Source organism: Taudactylus pleione, unplaced genomic scaffold (genome assembly GCF_031769625.1).
Source record: "Taudactylus pleione unplaced genomic scaffold, aTauple2 ptg001041l, whole genome shotgun sequence".
Classification (NCBI taxonomy): domain Eukaryota; kingdom Metazoa; phylum Chordata; class Amphibia; order Anura; family Myobatrachidae; genus Taudactylus; species Taudactylus pleione.
The window spans coordinates 912,816-934,149 of NW_028285442.1; the positions used below are offsets into that span (position 1 = coordinate 912,816).

Genomic DNA, 21,334 nt, shown 5'->3' on the forward strand with positions numbered 1-21,334 from the left:
GATGCCGGCGCCGGGATTCTGACTGGTGTTGGGATTCCAGCATCGGGATTGTGAGCGGCTGCACCAGGGTGTCTGGATTTCAACTACCACCCATCCCATCAGCTGCAGCATTAGCATAATCTTGCAGTACCTGCTACTGCTTAGCGCCCACCGCTCTGAATCAGGCCCATTGCTACTTACCTGTTCTACATACAAATATATTGCTCTAAAAGATACGTATTTTTTTAAATTATTATTGTAACCCTGTTTGTGACTGCAGATTGGTTAAGTTTAGTGCCTCCTCCCAAGCTATTTACTGTCATAATGTAGTATGGGTCCACTTGGGCAAAACCCACCTAATTACTAAATTATACCCCTTTTCCACCTAAATTCCGGGTCTGACCCGGAGTTGGAACAAAGTTCCTATCCGGATCAGACTCGGAATTTTGCCGGCGCTGACTCGGGATATTCCTGAGTCAGCGCCGCTCACACCGCAGTCGGGTCTGCATAGACCCGGCTTTTGCGGAGTGAAAGTGGACGCTTGGAGATGACGTCATCTCCAAGCGCCACTGAAGCCGGACCAATCGGCCGGCTAGCAGCGCACTCCAGGTCTTCGTGACCCGGAGTGCGCTGTTCCCATAGCAGGGTTTCATGGGCTACGCCCGTGTTAAACCCTGCTAGTTACCTGGGTTGGATTGCCGGGTCACTCGACCCGGCGATCCAACCCTCTGCCCTTTTACACCAGGGAGCTGCCCGGGTTAACCCTTCAAAAACCCGGGTTTTAGCTCCAGTGTAAAAGGGGTATAAGTGTTGCGTTACATAGAAACATCATTTACCTGCTATCTGTATGTCTGTATAATTCTTCTCCACTGAATTCACTCCTTGAAATATCTCACCTAAGGATTGTTAAGTACATAACACCACAGTACAAGTTTCTTTTCTATATTTTGTGATAACTTTCAAACAGGGTTTTAGAGGTTTCGTACTAGAAAAACAGGCAACCATAAAGTCTGGGGTAAATTAATAAAGTAATCAAATCAGGTGTTTCATAAACAACAAATAGACATTTATTTAAATAGTCATATCAACATCAGCATAACAGATGCATATATAATAGTATTAATCACTGCATCAGTAACATATATATAATATATATATATATATATATACATATATATATATACATAGGTAAAATAGTCCTAATAGTATGAAGGTGGTCCCAGGAGATAACATAGGCAAATACAATGTTACCAGTTTAAAAGTACGAAACACTTATCCAGTGGTATAATGTATCGTGTTGGACGTGGTTCTACCTGTGTCATGTATACAAGGAATAACCGGTGGATTTACCTGCAGGCTCCTGTTGTAAATGCCGTCAGGTGGCAAAATAGCTGATGGTACTGCAATACTTAGTTTGGGCCACAGAAGATGGTATTGAAGGCCGTGGAAACAGGAGAAAGGGGTTATAAGAATTGCCGCTTCTATGGAGTATAGGGTCGGCTGTGGGGCTCGGGACGATCTCCCTCCAAGTACACTGCAGCGCCGGCTGTAGTAGTGCGGGGACAAGATCTCCTCAGTGAGGCCGAAGCAGCACAGTCTTTAGTGAACTCACTTGAAAAGTGGAGCGCCGTAATTCAGCGCTAACTGCAGGCGTGCCTTCTCCCGGTGAGTGACGGCTCCAACACCCAGAGCGCAGTAAGCGTTGATCTGATAAATATCCACTGCAATGAGATTAGAGCTGGTCCCGTCTCGGTAGTTGGACCATATCAGTATTTTCTACTTCAGGGTCCATAGGGTATCCACAGGATACCTTGGGGTATAGGTGTGACGTCAGTCGCAGGGCACCAAAGAGTTAAGCTTTCAGCCTCCCAGGATGCACTAGGTCCCCCTCCTATACCCCGCCCCCGAGCCAAGGCATCTCAGTTTAGTTTGGTGCCCGGCCGGAGTCGGGTGCACCTGTTGGAGTGGGGGCTAGAAGAGCCCCTGAACCTTTTTCTTCATGAAGCTGTGGCTGCACATCTGGATGAACAGCATGGACAGTCAGTCCTGACGTCCATGCTGTCTTCCCTACACCCCGCCAGTACCAGAACGCCGGTACTGATCCGGGGTTGCTGGTGGGCATCTGGGGTCACAGCTAGCGGTGACCCCAGATGTTCCGGACCATGGCCGGATTCAAGGGGGACAGAGGTAAGCAGCGGGGTCCCGCGGTGGGTCCCCGCTGATCACATGGTTCTAAGTCCCCAGGCAGGGGGCTCCCTGGGGACTGGCTGCAGCGTGGAGCCAGGCGACCAACCTGCGCTTCCACTACCCCCTGGGACAGTGGACCGCAGCAGAGCGGTAGCGCTGCTGTGTCCCAGGGGTTAAATGCATGCCAGGGGAGCGCGCCTTCCCTGTCTCACAGCCGGCGCCTCCCCCGCTGCACACATCCCTCTCTGCACTGTGCTGACTGGCCCTGTGTCAGCGCTCCTCCCCCAGGCCAGCCTTCTCTCTGCTCCTCGGCGGCCATCTTTTCTGAAGCATGGTGAACGCTGCTGGAAGCCTGCATTGGAAGCATCGTGTTCTGGGTCCCCCCGCATACCTCTCCTCCGCTGTGGTCAGGTCTGTGTATGCAGCGCTGTGTCCTTCCAGGCCCTGTGTCTGTGTAGTTGAGTGATCAGCGCTGTTAGTGCAGGAATTGATTTTCTTTGCATTGTATGTGACTGTGCTAGCGCTGCTGCCTGTAACTTTTCTTCTCAAGACTGTCAGCTTTATTACTGTCCCTGTTCTTTCTGCTAAGCCCTTGCGGTGCGGTGCTGCAGGGTGGTCTCTCGCCTATTTAATATATAATTGGTGAGAGGGGTCACATACGTGGTGCCATCATGTCTGAAAGTGATTTTCCCCTCCGGCTACAGTATACCACGTGTAAAGTACCGTTAGCGGAGGGGGAGGGTAGCGCGGAGGGCCTTTGCCGGCAGTGTTTGTCCGGTTACAGCACCAGTACAGGAGCCGCCCTGGGCTTGTTTCGCTCAGGCGATAACAGCTTTAGTGGGCTAGTTAGCTCCGCAGCCCGCGTTTACTCCGATGGGTTTGTCCCAGCAGTCTGTGGTGTCGTCACCCATGCAGGGTGACAATTGGTGGTACCCCACAGTCTCCCTATTTCCCCGCTCCCGGTTTCTCAGGAGCCGGCGTGGGTTAACTCCCTGACGAGTTCTGTACAGCACTTGTCGGATGTGTTGCAAGGGGAGTCTGTGATGCGGCCTCATAAACGGCCGGTGGCGTCTCTGTCCTCTCCTTATGAGGATGATGAAGGGACGTCTGATGATGGGGAGATTCTGGATCCTTACGATCAGGAACCTCTCCATACTAAAGACGCTGATGCTAAGTCCAAAGTATATATTCCTGGACTTATTCGGGCGGTCCGCACAGCCTTGGTGATTGAGGACGAAGTTCCCCCAGCGGCTAAGTCTAAGTATGCCTTTTTCAAAGACGTGAAGGGCGATGCCACAGTCTTTCCTCTTTCGGGTCAGTTGGTGGACCATTTAGAGGAGGCGTGGAAACAGCCTGGCAAAAGATACCAGCCGCAGAGACGCCTGGCAGTGGCTTATCCGTTCGCGGATAATTATTTTGCTAAGTGGGAATCCCCTCCACAGGTGGATTCTCACGTGACCCGTCTTGTCCGTAGTGCCACATTGCCGATGCCATCCATGTCCTCCCTTAAGGATGCTACGGACCGCAAGGTGGAAATCTGCCTGAAGTCCGCTTATTCCCTTGCGGGGGGGGCAGCACGGCCGGCTATGGCCATTTGCTGGGTTGCCAGAGCGATGGAGCGCTGGGCGGATTCATTAGAGGCTTCTTTTGATTCCGACTGTCCGGCCGAACAGGCGGAGTTGATTGGCAATCTCCGTGATTCGGCCACCTACATCAACGAGGCGGCTCTAGACATTAGTACTCTGGTGTCTAGAATTTCTTCAGCAGCGGTAGCTGCTCGTCGCACTTTGTGGCTGCGATCCTGGAAGGCGGACGCAGATTCCAAGAAGGGTCTGGAAGCGTTGCCGTTTACCGGAGAAGTTCTCTTCGGTCCGGATCTGGATAAGATTGTGGCCACGCTTGTCTCCCGTCGGCCGCTGCTCCTTCTGGTTCTGGACCATCGTCCTTTCGGTCATCTGGGGCCCAGGGCAGGCCCAAACCACAGTCGTTTCCTCGTCAGGCTGGCCCTAAGAAATCGGTCAAGCCCCGGAAGCAGGCATGGAGTACCAGACGTCCGGCCCCCAAGCCAGATGACAAGCCTGCGGCCTGACGGTCCGGGCCTCCCTTTGGGGGATCCCAGGGTGGGAGGCCGCCTGCTGCAGTTCGCCCAGTGTTGGTCGGTCACTACGACAGACACTTGGGTTCTGGAGGTGGTCTCCCACGGGTACGCCCTCTCCTTCCGGCACAGACCCCCGGCTCGATTCTTCACCACGGGTCTACCATCAGACCGGAACAAGGCTACGGAGCTGCGGAAGGCATTGCACACTATGCTCCAGGCTGGAGTTATAGTGCCTGTTCCATTCTCCCAGAGGGGCCAGGGTTTCTATTCAAATCTTTTTTTGGTACAGAAACCCAATGGGTCATATCGTCCGATTCTCAACCTCAAAGCACTCAACAAGTCTTTGCGGGTACCGAAGTTTCGGATGGAGACCCTACGGTCCATCATTCTGGCGCTGGAACCTGGGGACTACATGGTGTCATTGGACATACAGGACGCTTACCTGCATGTCCCTATTCTTTTGCGCCATCAACAGTTCCTCAGGTTTGCAATCCGCAGCGACCACTTCCAGTTTCGGGCGTTACCTTTTGGCCTGGCGACAGCACCGCGTGTTTTCACCAAGGTGATGGCGGTCATGGCGGCTTCTCTGCGGCTGCAGGGAGTCCGCTTGTTGCCGTACTTGGACGACCTGTTATTGGTGGCGGGATCTCCAGAGCTCCTGTTACGCCACTTGGACCTGACCATTGCCCTGCTGCAACGGCACGGCTGGCTAATCAACTGGCAGAAGTCCACTCTAATCCCGTCTCGGAGGATTCTGCATCTTGGAGCCTTATTGGACTTGGGACAGCAAAAGATCTTCGTGACGGAGGAAAAGATCTCTGCTTTGCGGTCAAGGGTGCGCAGTTGTCTGCACAGCCGCCGGGTGTCTCTACACTTGGCGATGAGGTTACTGGGCTCCATGGTGTCAGTGTTCGACATGGTGGAATATGCCCAGTTTCACTCCAGACCTCTGCAGCACCTGATCCTGTCAAAGTGGAACGGGCTGCCTCAGTCTCTGAAGTCGCAGATGATTGTGTTCACCCTGGAGGTTCGCCTGTCCCTTGCTTGGTGGTTACAGACGACCCACCTCAGCGAGGGATGTCCGTTCTGGGTTCCAAATTGGATCCTGTTGACAACGGACGCCAGTCTTCGGGGCTGGGGAGCAGTTTCGGGTCCACATCTGTTCCAGGGCAGGTGGACGCCGACAGAAGCGGAGCTTCCAATCAATATCTTGGAACTCCGTGCGGTCTTCAATGCTCTCCAGCAGGCACATCGGTTTCTCCAGAGTCACCCGGTACAGGTCCAGTCGGACAACGCTACCACCGTGGCCTACATAAACAGGCAAGGAGGAACCCGAAGCCGGGCGGCTCTCGTAGAGGTGTCTCGGATCCTGGTTTAGGTGGAGCGCAATCTTCCGGCCATATCAGCAGTCTTCATCCCGGGAGTGCTCAATTGGGAGGCGGACTTTCTAAGTCGCCAGGACGTTCATCCGGGGGAATGGTCCCTGCACCCGGACGTTTTTCAACTACTGGTGGACAGATGGGGTATTCCAGAGATCGACCTCATGGCATCCCGGCACAACAACAAGTTGCCGGTGTACGGGTCTCGCACAAGAGACGAAGGGGCGTCTCTGGTGGATGCTCTGTCCGTCCGGTGGACGTTCCGGTTCACATACCTGTTCCCTCTGGTCTCCCTTCTTCCACGGGTAATCCGGAAATTCAAACAGGAAGGAGGGACGCTCCTGTTGATAGCTCCCGCGTGGCCCAGACGGCACTGGTTCTCAGACCTTCAGGGTCTGTCCGTGGACAGTCCTCTGCGGTTGCCGCTACGACCGGACCTTCTGTCTCAGGGTCCTTGTCGTCACCCGGACCTGACTCGGCTGTCTTTGACGGCGTGGCTGTTGAGACGGCCATGCTGAGGTCCTGGGGGTTTTCCAGCTCTGTGGTGCGTACCATGTTGCGAGCTCGGAAACCGTCTTCCGCGAGGATATACCATCGCATGTGGCATACATTCTTCCAGTGGTGTCGACCGAGAGGTTATGCACCGCGGGAGTTTCGTCTGTCTCGGATTCTCGCCTTCCTGCAAGCGGGACTGGATCATGGGCTTCGCCTTGCTTCTTTGAAGGTACAGGTTTCGGCCCTGTCTGTCTGGTTTCACCGTAGGATTGCTACAATCCCGGATGTGCGCACCTTTATGCAAGGTGTTGTCCGCGTTCAGCCGCCCTTTGTTCCACCTGTGGCGCCTTGGGATTTGGCTGTGGTCCTGAGGGCTCTCCAAGGACCGCCGTTTGAACCACTGGGCTCAGTGGATCTTAAATGGCTAACAGCTAAGACTGTTTTCCTTCTGGCTATTGCTTCGGCCAGACGTGTTTCTGAGTTAGGGGCTCTTTCTTGTAGACCCCCTTTCTTGGTTTTTCATGGGAACAGGGCAGTACTCCGCACTCGGCCCGAGTTTCTTCCCAAAGTTTCATGTTAACGAGGAAATCGTTGTTTCGGCCTTTAACTCACTGGGTCTTTCCGTGGGTGAGGCCTCTTTGGATGTTGTGCGGGCCTTAAGGACTTATGTTGACCGCACTTCTTCGTTTAGGAAGTCGGACGGTTTGTTTGTCCTCTATGGCTTCCGTAAAAAGGGTTGGCCTGCTTCAAAGCAAACTTTGGCAGCCTGGATCCGTATGTCTATTTCTGAAGCTTATCTTCATGAAGGCCTACCGGTTCCTCCTTCTCTGAAGGTTCATTCCACTAGGTCTGTGGGTCCTTCGTGGGCAGCTCGACGTGGTGCCTCTGCAGTCCAGATCTGCAAGGCTGCTACGTGGTCCTCTGTCCATACCTTCGTGAGGTATTACAGGTTTGACACTTTCGCCTCTCAGGATGCTTCCTTCGGGCGGCGGATTCTCCTTTCTGCACAGGAGCGTCCCCACCCTTAAAGGATACTGCTTTGGGACATCCCCAAGGTATCCTGTGGATACCCTATGGATCCGGAAGTAGAAAATATGAGATATGGTAAGAACTTACCCTTGTTATCTCTATTTCTACGAAGTCCATAGGGTTCCACAGGACTCCCGCCCTGTCGCACCTGTGCTGCAGATGGGCTTTGCTCTGGTCACCGGTTTTTCCGTCTCCCTCTGGTGAGAATGTGATTCTTGTATGTGTCCAAATCTTTGTTCTCTCTCTTCCTTCTCCTCCTCCGGCCTATGGCTTGGTAACTAACTGAGATGCCTTGGCTCGGGGGCGGGGTATAGGAGGGGACCTAGTGCATCCTGGGAGGCTGAAAGCTTAACTCTTTGGTGCCCTGCGACTGACGTCACACCTATACCCCAAGGTATCCTGTGGAACCCTATGGACTTCGTAGAAATAGAGATAACAAGGGTAAGTTCTTACCATATCTCATATTTTTGGTCTTGGAGGTGACCAGTCTGTTGTAGATGGAAAGCATGCTCTACCTATTTTAGAGGTTTCGTAATACCAACATATTGAATAACACTTGTTTAAATAGTGGTTGCAATACAATTAACCATACTGTTATTATTAATATAGCAATTTATATGATACCTAGCAGATAGCTGACAGGATAAATATCTTGTATATTATTACATACAAACACTGAAAAAACATCACATATGAAATTATTTTAAAAAGTCTATAAATGGGTCTATCACACAATAGACAGCCTGCAGTGTGCCTTTAGTCCTGCATCATGGAGTAATCTCAATTTGTATTTAACAGACGGAAGTCCCCTGCTATAGCTCGCTTAGACTGAGCAGTATTTAGGTTGCTATATGTTCCAGGTAGTGTTTTAAATCATATCCTGACGGGTGCCTTTGGTACAGTAAATGTGCTTCTACTGTCTCAAGTCCAGATTCTCGTTTAATATTGGTAGCTATTGAAGCAAATTACCTTTTAAATGTATTTTCTTTTGATATTGCTACTAGTCTGTTTTTTAAGGATGTCTCATGGCCCCAGGGATTAGTTAGTGTAATAATGGTAATTTAAGACAGAAGGTAATATCTCAGTAAATGGAATCACTGCATAATCTAAATTAATCCTATCCCACTCCCAGCACTTTCCTCCATTTGGCTATTATAAAAGCTTTATAAGTGTGACTCCTTAGTGATAGCCAAATAATTCTTATTAAATATTTCAGTATACTCTGCTTTCAGACTGACAGCTACCTCAGCAGTATCAGCAGGGAAGGGTGAAATGAGGGAATATAATGTTTGCAGAAAAAATTCCTGATAGATATTTCTACTGTGTGGCAAAGAGGATGTAAATGCTGTGTTAATTGCAGTGTCTCTAAAGGCCCCCATACATCAGCAATTGATTGCAGCAATCTTGCAATTTGCAATCGATTGTGTATAAAAATCTTTCCCTCTTTCAATCGATTGCAGAATTGCCACAATCGTTTGAAAAAGGGAAAGATTTTTATACACAATCGATGGCAAATTGCACGATTGGTGCAATCAATTGCTGATGTATGGGGGCCTTAACAGTTTCACTCCCTCACAAGTTAGCTAACTGAATTCCTCCTGTTTTAGCTGAGACCAGTGTCTGCTTCACTTCACTATCTCCTAGTGTTTTAATGCTTTGTTATTAACTGGGCTCACCACCTCCCGTGTATAGCAGCTCCCAGCTGACTCCTTATGTCAGTCAGGCAAATCTCTAACAGCTGCCTCCTCAGCTGGGCTACTCCACTGCTGATTGGCTTACTCTGGCCACAGCCTTCCTTCAGCTGCACTGAGCTCCTGCGTCACACAGCTTGTGATTGAACTCCACTATCTCAGTGGACAGATGCTGCTGCGGCTACTCCTTCGATCTGACGCTGATGCTGTCAGTTCAGGTATGTGCCGCTCTGCCCACACTGGTTTGACTGAGCCTGTTACTCCTTCTCTGCTGTCACCTCAACTCTAAAGCCAGGCAGCATGGAGGTTATCAGGCCAGTCAGCTCTGGAGGGGGATCAGGAGACTGTCCCTTACTGCTTCTGCTGTGGTATTTATAACCTTGCTGACCTCCTCCATGCTGTGTATGAGGTGCAGTAAATCACTGTCGCTGGGGCCATGTTTCACCCCTTCACACTGTACATATTATAATTATACACAGTCATATTAAACATACAGATACAAAACTATCTTAAAAATGTAATATACACACATATATTTCTACTTTCTTTTACATATTTTACACCCCATATGGATTATCCCTCTCATACTTATTAAAGGGTGTTACATTATCATCATCATTATTGTTGTATAAGAGATTGTGTCCTTGTAACCGTAAAATACACCCAGTCAGACAAGGCACTTTGAAGGTGAGACTGTGTAATGAGCAGGGTGGGCTCTGGTTGGATCACCCTGGCAGGAAGAGGTTATACAGATCCCATTGGCTCAGGCTCCCACACCCCCTTCTTCTATTGTGTTCCACAATAAGCTTCCTGCCATAGTTGCAAAGTCCTCTTATAACAAGCAAAATTGGGCTTTTTTTATTTTTGCAAGTTGCTTCTTTATTTTGCAAGGAGCTTGTTGCTTGTTTTTGGGCTTATTTTTTTGTGTGCATTGCAGAGACACCCTTAGAGGTAAGTGTGTGTCTGTGTGTTTTGCACTGGTAGTGACTGAGGGAGGGGGGAAGGTTGTGTCTGGGGAATAGAGGGCAGTAGCCAGTGGACAGGGTGAAGTTGGAGGGGGCAGGCAAGAAGGAGAGGTAAACTAGATGATAGAAATGAGGCAGGTACATGGGGGCGAGTTAAAATTACTGAGGCTGTTAAAAAGAGGGGATAATGGAATTAGACAGGTGACAGGAATGAAGGAGGTAAAGAAGAGGTGTGAGAGAAATGCGGAGAGGAGTCAGGTAAAGGAAAGGTGGGTACACACTAGACGTTATATTTCGCCTGATCCTGTGGATTGGGCTGACATATCTTCCAAATCGGCCAGTGTGTACCCACTATGCATGACCCTGCGCACTCCTGCAGGTTGTCCATCTGGGTTGTTCCGTCTGCCTGCATGTATGGCCGATGGAACGACCCAGATGCAGACACTGGCATAGTGGATGGAGCCGGTGCCCGACATATCGGACGTTTGGTCACCACACCGTGAAGTATGCGTTTCGTCCACGTGACGGACTTTATCAAGGAAAAGTTTTCCTTGATAAAGTCCGTCACGTGGACGAAACGCGTTGGAGCTTTTTTTATCAAACACCAACACAGCATTTGACATTCCCCCACTCTGGCCAGCTAACCAGCAAGGGGACTGAAGGAAAAAGCGGACGGCAGCGAGCCGGAGCAAGCGGCAAGCAACCAACACCGCATCCAGTACGGGACAGAGCACAAGTGTTCCTCCAACACTGAGCGCCGAAGTCACCACCGACTTTGGAGGTGCGTGCAGCGAGCTGAACCCCGTGTCTCAGGGAAAGGTAGGGACAGAAACCCGCAGCACTGCAGTATAGCAGCTGGCACCCATCCGACCCTTAAAGAGCATAAACATCATTGCGATCATTTTGTTCATTTCCACTATACATTATTTTAATTTTATTTTATTTTCAGTTTGATTTTATATTTCATACATTATATTACTTTACCTTATTTATTATTTCTTTTTGTTTGAATGGTCTTGCAGATAAAAAATACACAATATATTAAGAATTTATTGTTTCACAAGCAATCACAGTTATATATCTATTTTATTTTCAACCAGCGCTTCTTATATTTTATACTGTTCATTCTCATTGCAAAATATAGATTATAGGAGCTGCTATAGGATTCCAGGTGCGCTTTGTTATTACTCTCTGTTTACTAAAATATTTAGGTTAGAGAAGAGGGGGAATAAAGGAAGTTAAGCAGGTTGAGAGTGAAGACAAAGAGACACCCCCCCATAAATTGGGTTTTTTTTATTGGGATTTTTAGGATTGGGTTGGGCTTGTTTTGGGCTTTTTTTTTACTTATAGATTGCTTGTTTTCCATTTCAGAGTTGGCAACACTGACCGCTTCCTGCATAGATCATGGCAGTGCTCCTCCGTACACTGACACGCTGCAGCCGCCGAAGCTGGCCTGTGCTGGCCCCGAGCAGCCGGGGATGCTGGAGTGCTGGGGTCCCGGTGGATGACACTGTGAACGGGCTGAATGATGAGCAGAAACAGGTGGGGGCCCCCTCACCCGTGTGTTGCGTGTTTGTGGTGTCAAAATGCACGTAATTCCCTGTGCCTGCTGGACACATCCACTATCTTTACAGATCGGCCAGAACCATTATGCCTGTAGCAGATTAGCGCTGCCATTGCTAATCCATGAAAGGTAGAGGATAAGAATAAATGATTCTCTTTGTAATTAGTTCAGTTTTCTCCTGCATTCAATATGCTGCTATGGTTAGTAGCTTAGTATAAGGCTGTGGTTGTGCTTTTAGAGATATGGGGGGGAGATGTATGAAGCCCTGAAGCGGTATCAGCGCACGTTATGTGCGCTGATACCGCTTCTCCCCGATGTATGAAAGGGGGTCTGGGTGGTAAATGACAGGGGCGCTAGATAGCAGCGCCGACGGCAGGGCCATGTACGAACGGTCATAACGCATGACCGTTCGGCCGGCTGTAGCTGTCGTTATCGTTATCGACAGCTACAGCCTGGCGCTAGCCTATCCCCACAGCAGGGAGTGCTGTCCCTGCTGTGGCGGTTGCCGGCTCCAGGCTGTGCACGGGGATCTCGCGATACTTGCGAGATCCCACGCATGCTCAATGTAGCCGTCCGGGACTGACACACAGTGCATCAGCACTAGGCTGATGCTCTGTGGTCACTAGCGGGTAGCGGCGGAGGGGGGAGTTGTCGCTCACCCTCTCCGGCCGATGAGCTGTTCATACATCTCATCGGTAGTGCTTCCTGCGGTAAAGAGGCGAAGCAGGAAGCGTTATAGCGGCACGTTAAGTGCCGCTATAATACATCTACCCCATGGTGCCCTCTCTGCTAGAGAAGAAAACACACAGCATAACAGTATTTCACAGCCTGAGATGCCAGGTGCGATCATTAATCATCACTGCTCACTTTAATATAATTTTCTGCAAATTCAGATTGACTTTCAACTTGGGTTTTCCGGGTGCATGTCAGAGTATATGGGCTAATTTCTCAGCACTATGGGCCGCATTCATTAACAAAGCTAAACACTCGCTGCATTTTTAGTATCGCTGTGATACAAACAAAAATGCCACTGGTATTTATCAATACTTACCCCTCTGCCGAGGTCCAGCGATGTCCTCGTTTGTCACGTCCTCCACTCATCTGATGGCAGCCTAACGCTGCCAGCGACAGGTTCCTTTGTAATGCGTATGTGCAACGGTCTGTCTGCACATGAGCATGGCACACTCACCCAGCGGGGACACGGCAGTGCCTGGAAGACTTTGCTGGAATCGGAAGGGCAGCGCTGGGTCCCCCTTTGACATCAATGGGGACCGCATTGCTCTCGCCATTTAAAGAAGGTAAGAACGAAGCTGTGACAAATCTTAGATTACCACTGTTTGTTGAATACAGAAAGGATGATCTAACCCCCCTTAGCGAGCGCTAAAGGGATTATGCATTGTTAATAAATGGGGCCCTATATTCCTTATTATTTTCCTTTCCAAATGTCTTTTGTTGGAGTCACCTTTTTCAGTGTTTTACCCCTCTTGCCCCAGTTGAACTGATCCCCTTATTGTGAGAAGTGGAGCAGTTGTGCCCAGTGCACAACATACACTATCAGCCACAATGCCTCCCTAAATAGGTAAAAGTAGAAAAATGTCACCATTTTGTGAGGAAAATGGAAATATAATTTTAATGCTTATGATTAATGACTGACCATGTGGTCAGCTGAGTTCTGTCATAATGTTGGGGCTATATGTATGTGGAGGCCTCAGGGACTGTGGTTCTATCGTCCCCATTGTTAATCTGTCCCTGGCTAGTTGTAGAGACGTATGGGGGAGATGTATGAAGCTCTGAAGCAGTATCAGCGTACGTTATGTGCGCTGATACCGCTTCTCCCCGATGTATGGTCGGGGGTTGAGCGGTAAATGACAGGGGCGCTAATCGCCCCTGTCATTATCGACGCTGCTATCTACAAGATAGCAGTGCCGATAGCCTGTGCCATGTATGAACGGTCAGATCGCCTGACCGTTCGGCCCGTTGTAGCTGTCGCTATCGACGGCTACAGCCTGGCGCTGCCCTATCCCGAGAGCAGGGACAGCGCTGTCCCTGCTGCGGCGGCTGCTGGCTCCAGGCTACACGCGGGGATCTCGCGATACTTGCGAGATCCCGTACATGCTCAGTGGAGCCGGCCGGGACAGAAACACAGCGCATCAGCACTAGGCTGATGTGCTGCGGTCTCTAGTGTGTAGCGCCGGAGGGGGAAGTTAACGCTCCCCCTCTCCGGCTGATGAGATGTTCATACATCTCATCGGTAGTGCTTCCTGCTTCGCCTCGGTAAAGAGGCGAAGCGGGAAGCGTTATAGCAGCACATTAAGTGCCGCTACAATACATCTACCCCATTGTTGCTTAGAGCAGCCATGTATCTCCTTTCTCGGTCGATCAGTAGTGTCTCCAACTTGCTCAAAGACTTTTCCCTTAAGTGGCTCCTAATTGGTGGGTCACACAGCATGTGACACATTCACTGTAGTATTCCCAAACACAAAAATGTAAGTTCTCTCAGTGGCAAATGCAGGATTTTTAAGGGGGGGGGGGAGTTTCCATAAGAAATATATATGTATATGTGTGTGTGTGTATGTATGTATGTATCTGTATATATATATATATATATATATATATATATAAATTACACACAAGCTTGCATGCATACATACTGTACACACTGATTTGCATGCATTCACACATAGCATGCATACATACACACACACATACAGCATATAGTACTTACATAAACCCAGGCTGAGGAGGAGGAGCTCACCGCCGCAGCTACCCTAGCAGATATTATGCTGCACATGCGCCTCAGCTCCCTCGGCCATCCGTATCTTCTGTATCCAGTGCAGAGAGCTCTACTGATCAGAGCTCTCTGCCTGAGCAGCTGCTGCACGTGGCAGCTCCAATCGTGGCTGCGGGTGGCTCGCTGACTCTGCAGGGTCAAGGTTGTCTCCGTCTTTAAAAAAAATAATTGATTAGTCTGGGGGGGTTTCTGTGTGCTCGGAAATCCCCCTTGCATCCCCCTTGCGTGCGCTACAGAGCTCTCTATATGATATAATGTTATCCAGAAGAGTCTTTTTCTTTCTGCATTACAAAGTTATAGTTCTCTACTTATTCCAAGGTAATGATAGGAGTTCATGGGAAAGGCATTAAATAGGGGGATTCTTGGGGTCAATTCAATTACCAGCAATTGCAATGTCCCAGAGAATCAATTGGAACAGTGGTGCCTCACACACCATCATTACACCTTTTACATCACACCCCATAAAAGGTTTGCTGAATAATGTGCTATGTTGGAGCACTGTAATACTCAGTGATGTGAGCAGCCAGTTACACCACTGTGAAGACTCATTTAAATCTCATGAGAAATAGCGCAGTCTTAAGGATCCAGTGATCATTATAATATATTCTCCGTCTTGTTTACATTTTGAATGCGTATTTAAATGCGACACATTTAAAACATACCTCCCAACATTAGCTTTAATAGGAACGGGACACTGTGTGCGTGTCTGAAAAGAGGGTATGGCCTTGCAGTATGGGGCGTGGCCACATGTCACGCCCGTGTTTTTGTCACGCTGGGGGCTGCCCCTAGTCCTTCTCTCTAGTTAGTGTATAGATGCAGAGCAGCAGGTGAAAGGGATTAGCCCCATTCATTTTCAATAGGATATAACACTGCTTTTTATATTTGCAGTCCCTGAGCAAATGAAGCATTTCTGAAAATATTCCCTATTTTAAGGTAAAATGTTGGGACTTGGTTCAGAACCCCTGGGACACCCATCTGATGATTAATTAGGCACTTATTAGTTTTTAAGTAGCTTAATTTGGCCAATAACTACATTTTGATGATGATATTCTGCAAAGTATAGAATAATGGGGTAAAAGATGAGGTGCAGGTATATGGGGGTATTGTACGGATGGGACAGGTGTTTTTTCACAAATAACACAAAAATCTATTTACAGGCACCCAAAATTACAGTAGAACATTTCATTTTCTATAATTTTTTAACTTTTATTAAAAATACAAGTACAGTACTAGCCATATGAAACATTAAGAGCCCCAACAATGTTTCTTTTGCCCACTAATAGACATTTATACTACAGAATTATCCAATATGTTTTTGGACTTTTTGTGGTACAGGGTGATTTCTCCATTTGTTCCTACACTTAACTATTAACCCCTTAACTGGCTAATATTTTTTCCAAAAACCACTCAGAAATTGCCATTTTTCTTGCAAGTGAATTAGGTCAAGAACATCTATTAAAACTTATCGAACACAGGGCCTGATTCAGAGTCGCTCGCAAAAAGCGTGTGCTCGCTCTGAATCAGGGCGTGTGCTTTTTTTTTGTTGTTGTTGCAGCCTCTTGGCCGCTTGCATAGCTGTGGGCTACCACCCACAGCTTATGCAAGCGGCCATGATGATGGTCGCGATGGTCAAGACCATCGCCACCATCGGGCTTGCGACGAGACCCTTGCAGTAGGGTCTCATTGCCGCAAGCCCCAGTGGACTTCCTGCACTATTAGAGCAGGAAGTCCACCTACTGACATCACTAGTGATGTCAGTATGGCCGCCCACAAACTGCAGGCGTTCCTGCAGGAACTCCTCTGTTTGCTCAGCCACCCCCCTTCCCCGCCTTCCTAACGGGGCAGCTGTCAATCGACAGCTGTCCCTTTTGGATGTGAGCGCCGGAGCGAGTGCTTTTTGCGCTCACGCAGTGCGTATGCCTCGCGTGCGCACTGGGCCACCATCGACCCGCTTACGAGCGGGTCTGAATCAGGCCCCACAATTTTTTTAAACAGTTTTATTTTTAAACACACAACATAAATATTGATTCTCAAAACATCGAATGACAATATATTGAAACATCGATAATCAGGGCAGCAAGACATTGCGACTTTACATTTTCCTGCCGGCGCTCATCTCTGCAGCAGTAATTGGTTGCACGGCAGACACTGGGGGAGGATGCAGAGGGGCTGGGAGGTTCCTCTGAGAAGATAATTTTCCGGCAGCCGCTCAGTGGGTGTTTCTGACTGGTCCCATCAGGTGTGACCACGCCAGTAAAGTAGCTAACAGCCAAAATTACAACATGAGTGCTTTTTCCAATGAATAGCACGTTAAGTCTATCCGTGGTAAAAAGATAGCGTATATATAAGATTATATGATTGGCCTTTTGAGAAATATTTTACAATGGAAATATGTGCGCAGCGGGGATCCCGTTTGTTGCATCATTCAAGACTTGTGTTTATTCGATGGGACTCCAGTACAGGATTTTCTTACTATCTAGCTCCTTGTATATTGACGTGCTCTGAATTGCTATAAATCCGGTATGAGCATAATCTACCTACATGTTGTATTGCTTTTATTATTTAGTAAGTGTGGTACCTGCATATTAAAGTTGAACCTGTGAGTTACATACAGTGTTACACTAGATCTTTTTACTTCTTCTTTTCATGGCAATTGTGGGGAGATTCCCTTCATAAAATGGAAATGAGGACCATAAAGACACGCTGACATGCCCATATATTATAGCCTCAATTAAGGGTATTTCATCTTTATACGATTTGGTGGCTGGAATTCTCTAACCTATGGATCTTATCTACACACATCTAGAATAAGGAAATCACTTTTCACATTTCTGTGTACACTGGGTTTTTGTATTTTTATTATATTTGAATAATGCACTATTGTATGCATTTATATATGTTTTTACAATGATCGTCATTTTTGGAAACACAGCGCTGAGCTATGTAAATATTCACTAAAAACTCATTGTATTAATTGTGCAATTTGTGGTTTAGTGGCAAAGATCCCATTTTACATCTGTATAAGGGCTATATTCTAGTTTTGTGCTGTCCAGGTTATACACACACATACACAATGCATACACTCCTGGGATGGATGCCAGTAATTCTTTACCACCATTTTGCTGGAGTTATTCTGTAGCAGAGCTCTGGGTAACATTATTAGCTGGGCAATCTGCCAATATATGACTATTAGAATTACATTCCATATACAGTAAGTGACGTTACAAGCTCCCCTGACTTGCAATAAGTAAACCATAAGTGCTCTGAACTAACTAGAAAAAAGTGCTGCTGTATAAATCAAGCAATGCCAATGGAGGGAGTGCTAGAATTTCAAATGTAACTATCCAGATTTAGTGTTTGTTTTTTTTGTGTGTGGCCTTCAATTTAGATTATAAACTGGGCATGAAGTTACAGATGTGTCCTCATACATCTACCAGGGGTGGGCAATAAGTGGCCCTCCAGCTGCTGAACTACAAATCCCAGCATAGCCAAAGAGGAAAACTGTGGCAGGGCATGCTAGGATGTGTAGTTCTACAACAGTTTGGGGGCCACTAATTGCCCACCCATAATCTAGCCTCAATAAGCCATACAGCATGACTTGCCTGGTGTGAGTGAGCCGCCAGGTCCCGTACAACTCTGCTAGCGTTAGGCAACTTTTTTATGCCGAAACTGGTGCGACACCTGTATATCTGTGTACCTGAGTTTATATATGAAACGCAGCGGAATTTGGGATGAAAAAAGCGGCCGGTACATTGTAGCTCTTCATATACAGATTAAGAGACTCAGTCACACACAGGTATACAAGTGTCACATATCATATGAATCAGCACAGTGTGCTGGAGTGTCCTAGTCTCATCAGGTGATGGCAGTCTTACGGGACCTGGCACTCCGAGAGGAGCTTTTTGGCACGACTGCAGCAAAGATGTGTAAGGACTCATCTGTAGACTTTAGCATTCAGAAGGAAAGAATATAGCACGTTAGCTTGCAAGGTAAAATGCATTTGCTGTTAGCCATGGCTCTGTTCTATTGTAGCCTGTTGGATCCTGGTATGTGTGCTGTAACTGCAATCTTCCTCCAATTTAGCTCAGGCACACACTGCGCAAGTTTCTTCAGGACCATCTGGCCCCTAAAGCACAAGAAATAGATCAACAGAATGAGTTCAAGGACATTCGGGTGAGTAACCATAATGATTATGTGGCTGCAGTTTAATATACCTCTTCCAGGAACCATTTAATCTGAATTCTATCCATTACAACTTCAAAACCTTTCTGCATGATCCTGGTGGTTACATCTGTAGTATCTCGGAACTTACTGCTTGTAGTGTTTAATAAAACTGAGCAGTTCAGAGTACACTCTATTAGATGCTTTCTTTTTTCTTCTCCTTTGAAATCATTTGGTCTAAGACTCATAGCATCAGGGTAGCACCATATCTGCACTATAATGACGATAAGTCTAAAAATATGTGATATATGATATAAGGATACAGAACCAATAGTTATTGGATAATTAATATTACAGGTCCTCTAAATGCTGGTGCAGGATTGTTCTAATGTAAATCGTCTGCCCATGTTGAATACCCCTGCTATAGAGGATGCAGATGAAAATGTGCAAAGGAAATGGCATCTGTGGAATAATCGCATGGTTAGGAGACCTCGAGTTCTGTACTTTGTTGGAACTAAGAGTATGATTGTTTTCTAAAGTCTTGGTTGCGGTGGGTGATCCAGGGGGTATATTTACTAAAGTGCCGGTTTTTAGAAGTGGAGATGTTGCCTTTAGCAACCAATCAGATTATATTTATAATTTATCTAGCACCTTCTAGAATAGCTATAATCTGATTCATTGCTATGGGCAAAAACTCCACTTCTAAAAATCAGGAGAGGGGCTGATCAGAGTGATTGCTCCCTGTAACTAAATCTCTCTTTCTCTCTCTCCCCCCTGCTTGTTGCTATACACATACTGAGCTACCTGGCCAGGAGAGGGTGATAAATAGGGATATCACATGCACCTTTTTTCATTGTCAAAGTGCAGTGAATCCTGTGGTGCTGCTTTGTCCCTCATTTGGCTCCAATGAAACGGATTATAGTTCTGTTTCTCCTTGTTTGTAGATCATTGCAGTTATTGCTCATAAAGATCTCTGTAGAGAAAATGGTACTGCTCTCCATTTATATTATCCTAACAAAATAGTAGATACACAGAATAAAATGTTGCAGAACTGTAGAAACAACATTATGTTGGTAAGGTTGCGTTATGCATTAATGAAATGTAGTCTGTATCAGCTATGTCACTGTTGTTGTCATTGTGGTGCTGATAATTGTGCTTGGACTATATGACTATATGTTTTTTATTTATGTTTTCAAAGAACTTTTGGAAGAAGCTGGGAGATCTTGGCCTCCTTGGTATTACCGCCCCAGGTTAGTACACAGCGCAAAATGACATAAGCATACCCTGAGACTTCTAGTAAGATGATGGAAATACAGAGATTCTGATGTAATGAGTATTTAGCACTGGGGTTCACAACCCTGGGGTACAGCACAAAAATGATAGAAGATAGCATAGCTAAAAAAATGAGTACGAAAAGAAAGTCTATGTAGACTAAAGTTTTATTGTCACTTTTTTTCTTTCTTTAAATACAGTATATAATTCTTACTTATTATATGTACAATTCATTCTATTGCATCATGTTTTTTTAAATGCTTGTTTGTAGCACATTTATTGCCTTTATATATAGCAACACCCAGACATGTTATCTAATGGCAATTATAGTCACTAAAAATGTTTCGCTTTGCAAATGTTGGTCATCAAAATAATGCAAACGGGGGTATTCAGGTGGAAAATGGTTGAGAACCTCTGACCTTAGGAGGTCAAGAAAATGTGCATGCTTAGGTATGGGGCCGCTTTATCCAGAATACCAGCGACTTGGATTTCTCCAGATAAGGTTTTATATTTTATTTTTCCATTCATTTGGATCACCCTGCTGAAAATCTACTAATATTAATTTACAGTGGACCCGTGACCTTCCACACTCCCTGATGCAGCCAGTAAATTCTTCCAATCCTTTTTATTTCATTGCTTCTGTTTTTTTAATTGAGTTGTTGGTTTCAATTCTTTTCCAGTGGAGTATGGAGGCGCTAGCATGGGGTACCTGGAGCACGTTTTGGTGATGGAGGAAATCTCACGCGTGTCAGCAGCTGTTGGCTTGAGCTACGGAGCTCATTCCAATCTCTGTATCAACCAGCTGGTGAGAAACGGAAGCGAAGCCCAAAAAGAAAAGTATCTACCTAAGGTACAGTATGGTCTGTAGTATTGTGGTCTAGTAAGTGCACGCTTAGAACTGATCTCTTCTGTGCACCCATTGTGTTGGAAGTTTTATGAAATAAACTAAATAAAATAGGAAAGATGAAAGGCTGGTGCCCCTGTACAGAATAAGGGGTCTATTTACTAATCCTTGGATGGAGATAAAGTGCACAGAGTTAAAGTACCAGCCAATCAGCTCCTAACTGTAATTTTTTTAAACACCACCTTTGGCATTTAGGAGCTGACTGGCTGGTACTTTATCTACGTTCACTTTATTTCCATCCAATGCTCAGTAAATAGACCCCTTTATCGGATAATTCCAATTGCAGCCCTATCTTCCTTGTTCAGTTCTCAAGTTTCAGTTGCAGACATACAGTATCCCTGGAACGGCTTTTCGTCTGTAAATGCTTCCCCCTCTCTAGTGATTATGGAATTCCTCATTCTGTGTGTATATGTATAATATATATATATATATATATATATATATATATATATATATATATATCATATCTCCCACCTTCCCTCAATACAGTAGCTTGCTGTAGTGGAACGTTGAATAGAATCTTAGGTCAGTGATGGGCAATCTGATGCACTTCAATGGCCACATATTTCAGTTTGCAACTTCATAAGGGTTGGATACGGGATTCCGACAGTCAGAATACAGACAGCGGCATCCCAAGGGATTTTGGTAAGTATTTTTAACCCAACTCTTAACACTTTCCCTAACCCATCCCTCCCGCAGACTAACCCTAACTCTCCCCCTAGTACCTAACTTTAATACTTACCGTCGGGATTGTGACCACCCTTCCCTAAATTTTCTACCACCTCTGTTCTGAGTAGAATATGGAATAACTTATTATAT

General features: G+C 46.8%; 1 protein-coding gene across 4 annotated transcripts in view; it reads left to right on the forward strand.

Annotated features, from left to right (window-relative positions):
- The first annotated feature begins 8,969 nt into the window (after positions 1-8,969).
- Positions 8,970-21,334, forward strand: part of IVD (isovaleryl-CoA dehydrogenase) — a 61,870-nt gene continuing 49,505 nt past the window's right edge. Inside the window, exons 1-6 of one of the 4 annotated variants that reach the window (XM_088461386.1) lie at positions 8,982-9,076; positions 10,464-10,604; positions 11,195-11,365; positions 18,262-18,351; positions 19,538-19,589; positions 20,292-20,461. In XM_088461386.1, the coding sequence (XP_088317512.1) occupies positions 11,228-11,365; positions 18,262-18,351; positions 19,538-19,589; positions 20,292-20,461 (450 nt within the window). In that variant the 5' untranslated portion in view covers positions 8,982-9,076; positions 10,464-10,604; positions 11,195-11,227. The other 3 variants (XM_088461384.1, XM_088461385.1, XM_088461387.1) reach the window with 3 other exon arrangements.